At 35.1% G+C, this 11,226-nt stretch overlaps 2 protein-coding genes across 2 annotated transcripts; one reads left to right on the top strand and one right to left on the bottom strand.

The window, feature by feature from the left end:
* Positions 1-1,087: 1,087 nt before the first annotated feature.
* Positions 1,088-3,587, bottom strand: LOC107664957 (transmembrane protein 199-like). Its single transcript, XM_016455665.1, has 6 exons — positions 2,411-3,587; positions 2,263-2,336; positions 2,067-2,156; positions 1,937-1,979; positions 1,745-1,857; positions 1,088-1,653 (listed from the first exon to the last, which is right to left on the bottom strand). Exons 1-6 carry the CDS (start codon positions 2,586-2,588, stop codon positions 1,558-1,560), a joined length of 594 nt encoding a protein of 197 aa, XP_016311151.1. The 5' UTR covers positions 2,589-3,587; the 3' UTR covers positions 1,088-1,557.
* Positions 3,588-4,536: 949 nt separating this feature from the next.
* LOC107664948 (polymerase delta-interacting protein 2-like) lies at positions 4,537-10,366 on the top strand. Its single transcript, XM_016455649.1, has 11 exons — positions 4,537-4,852; positions 5,945-6,026; positions 6,109-6,209; positions 6,304-6,400; positions 6,536-6,611; positions 7,806-7,913; positions 8,003-8,139; positions 9,145-9,171; positions 9,280-9,405; positions 9,562-9,641; positions 9,841-10,366. Exons 1-11 carry the CDS (start codon positions 4,668-4,670, stop codon positions 9,953-9,955), a joined length of 1,134 nt encoding a protein of 377 aa, XP_016311135.1. The 5' UTR covers positions 4,537-4,667; the 3' UTR covers positions 9,956-10,366.
* Positions 10,367-11,226: the final 860 nt, after the last annotated feature.

The raw sequence follows: 11,226 nt of genomic DNA, 5'->3' as shown, positions 1-11,226 counted from the left end.
ATCCACAAGTAATTCACATGAATCCAGGCCATCAAATAACGTCTTATTAAATGAAAAGCTGCATGTTTGTAAGAAACAAATCCATAATTTTTAAATGTTTTTAACTTCAAACCGTTGCTTTCTGCTAAAAATATGAGTCCTCTGTCAAACTGTTGCTTTCTCCAGTGAAAAGGTAATTTTGTCTGAGTCAGGTAAGAAATATGCAATATTAAGCATCGTTTACAAGTGAAAGCAGTTCTAAACAAATATGTTGGTGGATTTTGATGCGAGAGGACAACAGGGGATGGACCTTTTCACCGGAAGGAAGTATTATCATGGATTATGGACTTATTATGGATTATTTTGGCCAAAAGTGATGAAGTCAAGTTAAAATGCCTTGACGGATTTGTTTATCACAAACATGCAGCTTTATGGTGTTACTATAGACTGGAGTCATGTGGATTACTTGTGGATTCTTGTGATGTTTTTATCAGCTGACGGCACCCATTCACTTCACAGGATCCATTGGTAAGCAAGTGATGTAATGCTAAATTTCTCCAAATCTGTTCTGATGAAGAAACAAACTCAAGGGTCGGTATATTTTTGTTTTTGGGCGAACTACTATTTTAATTTCAGTGGATTATAGAGCCATTTTATAGACTGCAAAGATAGAGACATAGAAATCTATTAGTGGATTTCATACTAATGAAAGATAGAAAGAACTAGAAATGTACAGAAAATAAGGTACAATATATCTTTTGTTTTCAAATACACTGGCACATTTTTTTTATAACTGTCTTTTTTTTTCAAATTTTCAGTGGCATAAAAGCATCGTTTCATATGCCACCCTGAGCTACACGTTTCTGGTTGTCTTTTATACTGTGTTTCTGTAGCTTTGCCAAAGCTCAGACACACAGGTGCATGTGCAGGAAGTACAGTAAGCACTGGATCTGCATTATAACCGGAAATGCTATAAACCTGGTTAAACAAATCTGGACTCTCAACAGTGAGCATCACCAGGGAGTGTGATATAATAAATGTTTTTTTTTTCTTTTGAATGCTTTTGAGTCAACTTAGTTTTTGAATGTTTTTTTATTATTTTCTTGTAAAAAAAAAAAGGGAAAAAAACACTTTTCCTTCTTGACATCTTGTGAGTCAGTAACAATCACAATAAACATCAAAGCACAAACCATTTACAATCATGTTTCATAGTTATAAGTGAAACAAGGAATAACACTCCTGTAGAGGACATCCAAATAAATACGAACAAAGATAAACAATACAACATGATCATAATGTACCGCCTAGTGTCTTGAGATCAAAGAAGTGGTTTTCAAAACCACTTAATTGATTAATTAATCTTTCGATTAATTCACAACTGTCTGATTAATTCTAATTTTGGGCATTTTAGTGTAAATGATTCCTTTGTAAAAGCCTTTTGACTGAATATTAGATCAAAACAAATCATTTTGATTTGGAGAAAAACTAAGCAAACAGAAAGCAGTACAGTGAAAAACATTAATGATGACACAAAAAAAAAAAAGGAAATATTGCAATATTGGATGATTTTAGTTGGTATCAGGGCTCTCCAAGTTCTCCCTCCATAGTCCGGACCAGAACATAAAGCTCAGCAAGACCAACAACAGATGCTGCTATCACTGCAGCTATTACTCTCTGAAAGAAAATACATACAGAGACGTTAGAAATATGTGTTCAGTTCCAAAACTAACACTGCACTGATGGTGTGAATGCTGTGCGCACTTACCGCTGTTGTCTCGGTGAAGATATACTGGCTGCCCAGATATGAACAGGCAAATGCTGCAACTACAGTTACCAGGAAGTTGAATACAGTAACAACAACTGCCTTCACGGAACGCACTGCAGAACACAAATGACACGTAAGATGAACAAGACAGATAGGCATTAAAAATGAGAAGAGAAAAGGGAACATCCTGACCTTGTCGTCCAAAATCTGCTAAAGTTCCATGATGATTCATTTCCTGTTGGGCAAAATATAAATATACTGACATGATTTTCAACAACTATAGTGCATGTGTTTGATATAAAGACTGTAGAGGAGTGTTTACCTGTGGATTTACATTCCGTGTTATTCTCTTATATTCTTCATTGGCAAGTTTTGCTTTAATTTTTTCTAAGCGGGCCACCAACTGGGGGTTCTGTTGGGTGGAAATAAATACAATTATCAAGCTTAAAAAAAACAGTGAAAAATATCATTTCTCATATTAATATAAATACAAAGAGTAATGAAATATTCTCACTTACCCTTGGAGGTGCGATAACTTCTGGAAGATGAAGTGTGCTGTCCTCAAACAGTTCATGAAGATACACTGGATGTCCTACAATTACATCACACTCAGCTTGTAATGTGCAATAAGTATCAAAACGTTTATAGAATGTGCACGTTTCTTACCATTTTCTCGAAGAAGCCTGTGTAGTGTTCTCACAGTCTTGAATGGTATGATGGACTGATCTGTCAGAGCCTTCAATTCTTCCTTCAGCTCTTCTGACACGGCGGCGGCGGGTTCTTCCTCCAGCAAATCTCTCGCCTTCTCCCGAAGTCTCTCTCCGATTTTAAACGAAGAAGCCATGATAACAAAGATGCCTGCTAAAGTTCAGAACACCTTAACGTGCGTTTAGTAGTACTGTATATATATCTCTCTCTCAGTAATGTACCAGGTTATGTGAACACTACATAGAAATGTAGCGGAAAGCAAAAAGGAACTTCCTAATTTAATGTATGAAATAGCTACAGCTAGTCAAATTAGCGTCACAAATTATAAAAATGAAAAATAGAAAATATTCCTAACAAAACTTAACTATGTTGTTTCAAGTTAGTTATGTATTTTTATCTTAATTTAAGCATGTTTCCTGTTTACAGCCCTACAGATCAGCTGATTTCTTCTTCAGTGTGTTTATAGGCCCGTTGCAAATCAACTGCACAATCGCACAGCGCCACCTGATGTCAAGGAACATATTCAGCCCTTTAGATTGAGGCGCAAAACAGATTTTTTGTTCAAATGTTTTCTCTTAAATGCAGTTTTTAAAAGGATGCTTTAAAAACAAAGTCAATTATTTCTATAGGATATTTGTTGAATAGATTAGCTTTTGATATATTTTAAGCTCTAGTTCAATAATCAAAAACAAGGGTTTGGATTTACTATATTTCCATTTGTTTATATAATGTTTGGCGAAAATAAAATAAAAGTAATAATTTAATATTCTTATGTTTTATTTTTGGTGACAAATAAAACTAAATAAAACATTTTCTAGACACAGAGAAAAGATGGAGTCAGTATTATGACTTATAAAAACAGTCAAATCCAGTGTCTCCTTACATGACCACAATGCCGAAATAAATGAAAGCATGTTCAGCAAATGTTTTTTTTTATTTGTTTTTTTTAATTGAATGCTTGAAAAACCAATAACAATTGTCATTATTGTCAAATCATAACAATACAACAACAGTCCAGGGTCATTCAGTCTTTCAGTCCAGAGGAAGTGCCAAGTCCTTTAACAAAGCCATTGTTCTTAATGCTTTTAAGAGTGCAGAGAACTCAATAGATTCAAAATATATTTTCATTTCAAGTTTGAATCTTAAAAAAGAGGTTTGCATTTAAAAAATTAACATTTATGAATATGATATTTAGCTAACAGGAAAATAATGTTTATGAAACAAGTATCGCCTTTTTCACATTCATGAACACCAAAAATTACATAAGTAAACTCAAAATTAGGATTCACATAACATTTGATAAAATCAAGAATGTCACACCAAAATTACGTTGTGTAAGAGCAATTCCAGAATAAATATAAAGAGGTTTCAGGGTTTTCTAAACAGAAAGAAACGGTGTTGTAGCCTATTAATATCATTCTTAAGTCTTTTAAGAGAGCACTAAAATCTATGAATTCAACTTAAATGTAATTTCCATTTAGTGACAGGAGATTGGAAAAGAAAAACCTCTAAAAAATGTTCACCAAATGTACCACAAAAGGTTGGCCTATTTCATCTTCACAAATGTAAAGTTACTGATTGTATGCCCAATTTTAGGATTTTTTTTGTATTGATTTGAAATGATTTTATGAATCTCTCTGCTCATCACTTAATAAGAAAGCTGCTAAAACGACTGTATTGATGGAAAAAATATTGACTTTGATGGGTTACCTCCTGTGTATTCTTTGAAGTTGAAATTTTATGTGTAATTTTTCATTGAAGTTATTTTTTATTTTAATTAATTATTTATTTATTTAAACAAAAAAGATGTTTAACTTTTTATTTATTTGTTTTTTTTTCTGTTTATATTTCATTTGTATTATTCTTTATGTATTTATTGTTTTGTATTCTGGTTGTGTATGTATTTTATTGCTTTGACTGTATCCCCTGTGAATGTTATATCTTAAATAAAAATTAAAATAAAAAAAAGGAACAGAACGTTAGCATGACCTATGTGTAATATCGACGTTTTCCGGTCGCAATGCGTTATGGGAAATGGTGTGCCAGTTTGTAATGTCCAATATTGCAATAATAGGGTAAAAACTTAATTAAGTCTAATTTCAGACTCGTGCGTCTGAATATTCCTGAATTTCCTGCGCTTTTAATGTGATTTTTGGGTTTAACATGCATGATATTGATTATGTCCGTGTGTTCATGTGCAGATAGCTAAAGGAAGATGGCAGCGTGTGCAATACGTCGGGGCTTATTGTCCACTGCTAGTAAATATAACCAGCACAAGTGCACTCACAGAATACTGAGTGCAATAGACTTCAGCAGCGGATTAGATCCGAAAAGAGCCCAGCCGTTGTGTTCAGCTTGCAGGTTGTCCAGTTTTCAACAGACGAGGTTCATGGCGTCACGGTAAGAGCTAGTAAAGCCAACGTCCTACCATGTCCTCCTGTTACATAACTGTTGTAGGTATAGTTGCAGCAAACAATGTTGACAGCAGATACCTTTACGATGTATCTGTGAAATGCATTCATGTTTATTAAGAATTTAATATCAGCTGTCACGTGTTTTATATTAGCTGTTGCTATAGTTTGAAGGATTCACATGCTTGCATACCTGCAATACTACTGCCATATTGTTTCAGTGCTCAACTCTGTAGTTATACAGTTCACTTTATTATTATTTTTTAAGTGTCTGGACGCCTGAATCTTGAATCAGATGTGTTGATGACACTATTTTTGAGTTGATTTTAAAATTCCATTGGAATAGGACAGGTACCAAAACACAAAATGAGGCCTATAAGAAGGACAAACCTCAGCCTTGCTTTCAAACCCCCCAAAGCCATTCTTGATTACATAAGTGACAGTCTGGGCCTGAGCCTGAGCCAACAGACTGTAAACAAGTCCTATTTTTGTGGTCAGCATATGTCTGTCTCTTTAGTGCACCATGAAACTTTCAGGTTCGATGTGGTCTGTGTCCAGATCCTTTTTTCATAATGTTGCTAGGTTGTGTAATTCAGTGGTGTCATCCACTATATATAAAAATATATTTTTAAGTATATGTTTCAAAATATATTTCCATAAATATATATTCTACCAATATATTTTGGCCACTTTTTCATATATTTTTGAACAATATTTTAAACATCTATATATGTTAAAAGACATTTCATTCAAGTTACAAATATTTAAAGACATTTTAAATTATATTTTGCTCTCCATATATTTCAATCCAAGAAAATACTTTCACATATGTAACGTTTGAAGAAAAACTTACGTTACAAGGAACATACTTTACAATGTTCAAAAAAATAGCAATATTACAATATATGAAAAAGATTTAATATTATTCAATCATAAAAATCTCAAAGCTATTCCTACTATTTGCCTGTAGGCTATTGTAAGATTGGAAATGTATTTTCTTGCCCCTGAAATATGCTGTATGGGATCCCAGCTATGGGATATTACAATTTACATTTTTTTTAAACTGATTAATTCTTGGCAGAAACAGACCGGAGGGGAAAGTACTAGAGCCTGTTGGAGTATTTGAAGCTCTGAAGCAGCACGGCAAATATGAAACTGGGCAGGTCAGTGATCATTTTAATCACAAAACCCTTCATTCTGATTCCTCCTCTGTCGATATTCTAATTCTGCATGTGCAATCCACAGCTATTCCTGCACAGTGTGTTTGGTTATAGAGGCATTGTGTTATTCCCTTGGCACGCTCGTCTGTATGATCGAGACGTGAGTCCTGCTGCTGCTACTGACAGGTATGTAGTAGAGGATTTTTTTAGGCTTATACCTGATTAAATGATGTAGTCTGTGGTACAGCTCAATGGTCCTGTTTGTCGTGTGCTTTTTCAGCAAGCCAGACTCCACAGGCCATGGCTCAAAGGAAGTGAAGGGCAAAATGCATACTTACTACCAGGTCCTCATAGACACCAGAGACTGCCCTCACATAGTAAGTGGCATCAAATGACATATGCAAATAGTGAATTAATGTAGTGTATGTATGTTTGTCTTGGATGACTTAATGATTTTAGTGCAATCATGAGTCCATTTTTAACCTTAGTGACTGTGTTTTGGTCACCATTAGTCTCAGCGATCTCAGACTGAAGCAGTTACGTTCCTGGCAAATCACGATGATAGCAGGGCCCTGTATGCAATTCCAGGTAACTCTCACAATCAGTCACATAAAGATTTGACTATCCTTAAAGGGATAGTTCACCCAAAAATGAAAATTCTGTCATTAGTTACTCACCCTCATGTCGCTCCAAACCCATAAGAACTTTGTTCATCTTTGGAACACAAATTAAGATATTTTTGATGAAATCCAAGAGTTTTTTGACCCTCCATAGAATAAAGTTGTTATTTTTGTTTTCTTTGTGCACACAAAGTATTCTCGTAGGTTCGTAAAATTAGGGTTGAACTACTGATGTCACATGGACTATTTTAACAATGTCCTTACTACTGTTCTGGGACTGGGAACGTTTCAGTTACATTGTTCTCTATGGAGGGTCAGAGAGCTCTCGAATTTCATCAGAAATATTTTAAATTGTGTTCCAAAGATGACTGAAGGACTTATGGGTTTGGAATGACATGAGGGGGAGTACATATGCAAATAGTGAATTAATGTAGTGTATGTATGTTTGTCTTGGATGACTTAATGATTTTAGTGCAATCATGAGTCCATTTTTAACCTTAGTGACTGTGTTTTGGTCACCATTAGTCTCAGCGATCTCAGACTGAAGCAGTTACGTTCCTGGCAAATCACGATGATAGCAGGGCCCTGTATGCAATTCCAGGTAACTCTCACAATCAGTCACATAAAGATTTGACTATCCTTAAAGGGATAGTTCACCCAAAAATGAAAATTCTGTCATTAGTTACTCACCCTCATGTCGCTCCAAACCCATAAGAACTTTGTTCATCTTTGGAACACAAATTAAGATATTTTTGATGAAATCCAAGAGTTTTTTGACCCTCCATAGAATAAAGTTGTTATTTTTGTTTTCTTTGTGCACACAAAGTATTCTCGTAGGTTCGTAAAATTAGGGTTGAACTACTGATGTCACATGGACTATTTTAACAATGTCCTTACTACTGTTCTGGGACTGGGAACGTTTCAGTTACATTGTTCTCTATGGAGGGTCAGAGAGCTCTCGAATTTCATCAGAAATATTTTAAATTGTGTTCCAAAGATGACTGAAGGACTTATGGGTTGGGAATGACATGAGGGGGAGTAATTAATGACAGAATTTTCATTTTTGGGTGAACTATCCCTTAAATATAGTGGGCAGCATTTTAAAAAAGTTCCATTATCTATTATTTTATTAATTTCTTCCTTGTCTGCTTATGTCTTTCAGGTCTGGATTATGTGAGTCATGAAGACATCCTGCCTTATAACTCCACTGAGCAAGTTCCTATCCAGCATGAGCTGTTTGAACGCTTCCTCATGTTTAACCCCTCCAGAAGTAACTAGTCCACTTATATTTTTGCAGCAGTATTCAAACTTTTACTGATAAAATGTTTCTGATGGACTGCATTTACACTGTTTATTTAGATCCTCCGTTCACTGCAAGAGATACCCTACGGGCCTGGCAGGAGAAGAACCATCCCTGGCTGGAGCTCTCAGATGTGCACCGCGAAACCACAGAGAACATCCGTGTCACTGTTATCCCCTTCTACATGGGCATGAGGGTAAGAATAGAGGGTTGCTATGTGTTGCAACAATTTCTCATTGCAGGTTGCTGTAAATGTACTAAATGTATACATTATTATGTATTATTGACCTTAATCATGGTAGTGCCATAATTAGTTTTTGACAGGAATGAAAAGAGGCTGTGAGGGATAGAAGTACAGTGTGTTCAGTGGAGATGTTTAACAACATACCATTGTTTAGCTGATAAAACCGCTTTCCTAAAATAAAAACTTTCAGAAGCAAAAATGTAACAAAACAGTTTTAAAAGTTATGAGTTGAGGACCTGTAGTATGATATAGGACCTTTATATAATGAGTGCCATTGTAAAGGCTGGAAGACTATCCCTCACAGCCCTGTTTTCATTTGAGTTACATTTAGTCATTTAGCAGACACTTTTATCCAAAGCGACTTACAAATGAGGACAATGGAAGCTATCAAAATCAACAAAAGAGCAATGATACGCAAGTGCTATAACAAGTCTCAGCTTAACGCAGTACACGTTTTTATTGTATAATAAATGTAAAGAAAACGGATAGAATAGAGAAAGAATAGAGCAAGCTAGTGTTAGAGTCCTTTTTTGCTTTTGTTAATATTATAATAAATAAAAAGAAAAGAATAGAGAAGCTAGTGTTAGTGTTTTTAAGAAAACAAGCAGTTAGTAAATGAATAGAGTGCAAGTCTAAAAGGGGAAAGTTTTTTTTTTTTTTAAAGAATAGAATTAGAATAGAGAGTGCTAGAGTTAGAGGGTCAAATAAAGATGGAAGAGATGTTAAAGGCATAGTTCACCCTGAAATGAAAATTCTATCATTAATTACTCAACCTCATGTCGTTCCAAAACAAATGTAACATAAATGTCTCTACTGTCAGTTTTGATCAATTTAATGCATCCTTGCTGAAGAAAAGCAGAATTTATGTATAATTATAATTTATATTTAGAATATGTATGGAAGTGAAGTGAATGTAACTCATAGTCCTGATTCTGACCTGTTTTTGTTTGTCAACAGGAGGCTCAAAACTCCCACGTGTACTGGGTAGGCAAAATTACCTAATTATGTTTTTTATTATAACTCAATAAAATGGTTATATATAGAATGGCCATTGGTGACCTGTTAGAGATAATATGTTGATGTTTTCCTCAGTGGCGGTACTGCATCCGTCTGGAGAACCTGGGCAATGAGGTGGTTCAACTCAGGGAAAGACACTGGAGGATCTTCAGTCTCTCAGGGACTCTGGAAACAGTCCGTGGCAGAGGAGTGGTTGGCAAGGTTATTAATTAGCAAAAGCATAAACCAGAATTAAAGACTATATCGTATCGACCGAAATTAAGAAATATATCGTGATATAAATTTTGGCCATATCGTCCAGCCCTACTATGGAAATATGATTTGTTTGCTGAATGCAATCCATCATTATCTCACCAGGAGCCTGTTTTGTCAAGAGAACAGCCTGCATTTCAATACAGCAGTCATGTTTCACTTCAGGCACCCAGTGGACACATGTGGTGAGATTATCAACATACTCTTACAACCAAGCTAGCTTTACATTTTTTAAAATCATGTAGCCAGGAAATGTGGTCCACCTATTAGACTGGGTGGCTGAATGCTTGTTTTTGGTGTATCTGAATTGATGATGTGGTTTCGCTCTGTTTTGTTGTGTTTTAGTAGTGACGCATGAACATCACGTTTTGTTTTCTTGTTTAGGGGGACATTCTGTTTTGAGAGGACAGATGGCTCACACTTTGACGTGCGCATTCCACCTTTTTCACTAGAGAGCAATAAGTATGACAAAGCTCCCCCTACTGGCTATCCCTTGTAATAAACCTGCACCTATAAGCCTACCATAACGGCTCAGTTCAGCATCCCTATGGGCTGTTCCCTTGGAGATCCATGTTTTACCTTCCTTATCAGTGCTCCTTGAATATACAATGGTTTTTGCAAAGCATATTTCAGTCTCTGACTGCAGCGCTGAATATTTGTAGCAACTGCATATCTTTAAAGGAAAAAAGGAATAGTAAGTTAAAATCAGGAGTTATTAAATGTGATGCAAGTGTGCAATGGGGATGTGATTCTTTCAAACTCTTGCACCTCGAAAGGCCGTATTAAGAAGATTTGAATGTGATTAGTTTTTTTGTTTTTTCTTCTATTTATTTGGACGGCTGTGTTCATCAATTGAATAAGCTTATTAGCGTTAATCAAGCGTATTGTCAATTTATCTTTAAGTTTAAACCCCTCTTATCATCAATTCCTTACTTATATTCTAGAGAAGACAGTCGGTGGACATTCTCCAAATGCAAATAGTCTAATTAATGGCTTGCTGCAAAGTTTATTCTAAGGCCATGCCAAAGTCAGCCAGTGAAATGTGGTTTGACTAAGAAAGCCTAATGGGATAAAACTGTATTCGAGATCATCATCTTGTAACCAACCTTTGATCATATATTTGGGTTAAACTACTGGATGATGAACTGCTTTACTGTTTACTGTAAATATGTTTGTAAAAGCATAAATAAAATGATATTTCCAATTTCCTGTTCTTATTATGATTGATGTGGTATTCCAATAGCTGCTGCTGTTCGCTACAAAGAAATGGCTTGAAATAGGATCAATAAATATGTCAGGTCAGTTACTTAATTCAAATTTTCAATATGATATATTTACCTTAAATAATACTCCATAGTACTTTAAAAGGAATAGTTAACCCAAAAATGAAAATGTACCATCTGACATGTAGAAGAACTCTTTTCTTCATCAGCTCAGATTTGGATAAATTTAGCATTGCATCACTTGTTTACCAATGGATCCTCTGCAGTGAATGGGTGCCAAAAAGTCTAAACAGCTGATAAAAAAACAAAACGGTAATCCACACGACTCCAGACTATCAATTCACATCATGTGAAGCAAAAAGCTGTTAATAAAAAACAAATCCATCATTAAGGTGTTTTAGCATGAAACTGTTGCTTCCAAAGCCAAGTCCTCTGTCCATAACTGCTTTATCAAGTTCCCCCTGAGTCAGTAGAGAAATATGCACAGATTAAGCACCTTTTTACAAACAAAAAGTTCTAAACAAATATTCTGGTGGATTTTGATGTG

Source organism: Sinocyclocheilus anshuiensis, unplaced genomic scaffold (genome assembly GCF_001515605.1).
Source record: "Sinocyclocheilus anshuiensis isolate Anshui unplaced genomic scaffold, SAMN03320099.WGS_v1.1 scaffold319, whole genome shotgun sequence".
Classification (NCBI taxonomy): Eukaryota; Metazoa; Chordata; class Actinopteri; order Cypriniformes; family Cyprinidae; genus Sinocyclocheilus; species Sinocyclocheilus anshuiensis.
Note: the sequence above shows the minus strand (reverse complement) of the source record. Positions and strands in the feature narration are given on the sequence as shown.

What these genes read in the sequence shown, in the direction of transcription:
- LOC107664948 (XM_016455649.1), top strand. Translation starts at nt 4,668, where the DNA reads ATGGCAGCGTGTGCAATACGTCGGGGCTTATTGTCCACTGCTAGTAAA. An exon ending in CCAGAGACTGCCCTCACATA is followed by an intron (nt 6,401 to 6,535) that starts GTAAGTGGCATC and finishes GGTCACCATTAG; the next exon opens with TCTCAGCGATCTCAGACTGA. An exon ending in CATGTTTAACCCCTCCAGAA is followed by an intron (nt 7,914 to 8,002) that starts GTAACTAGTCCA and finishes CTGTTTATTTAG; the next exon opens with ATCCTCCGTTCACTGCAAGA.
- LOC107664957 (XM_016455665.1), bottom strand. Translation starts at nt 2,588, where the DNA reads ATGGCTTCTTCGTTTAAAATCGGAGAGAGACTTCGGGAGAAGGCGAGA. An exon ending in AAGTTATCGCACCTCCAAGG is followed by an intron (nt 2,157 to 2,262) that starts GTAAGTGAGAAT and finishes TCCACCCAACAG; the next exon opens with AACCCCCAGTTGGTGGCCCG. An exon ending in TCTTCACCGAGACAACAGCG is followed by an intron (nt 1,654 to 1,744) that starts GTAAGTGCGCAC and finishes ATTTTCTTTCAG; the next exon opens with AGAGTAATAGCTGCAGTGAT.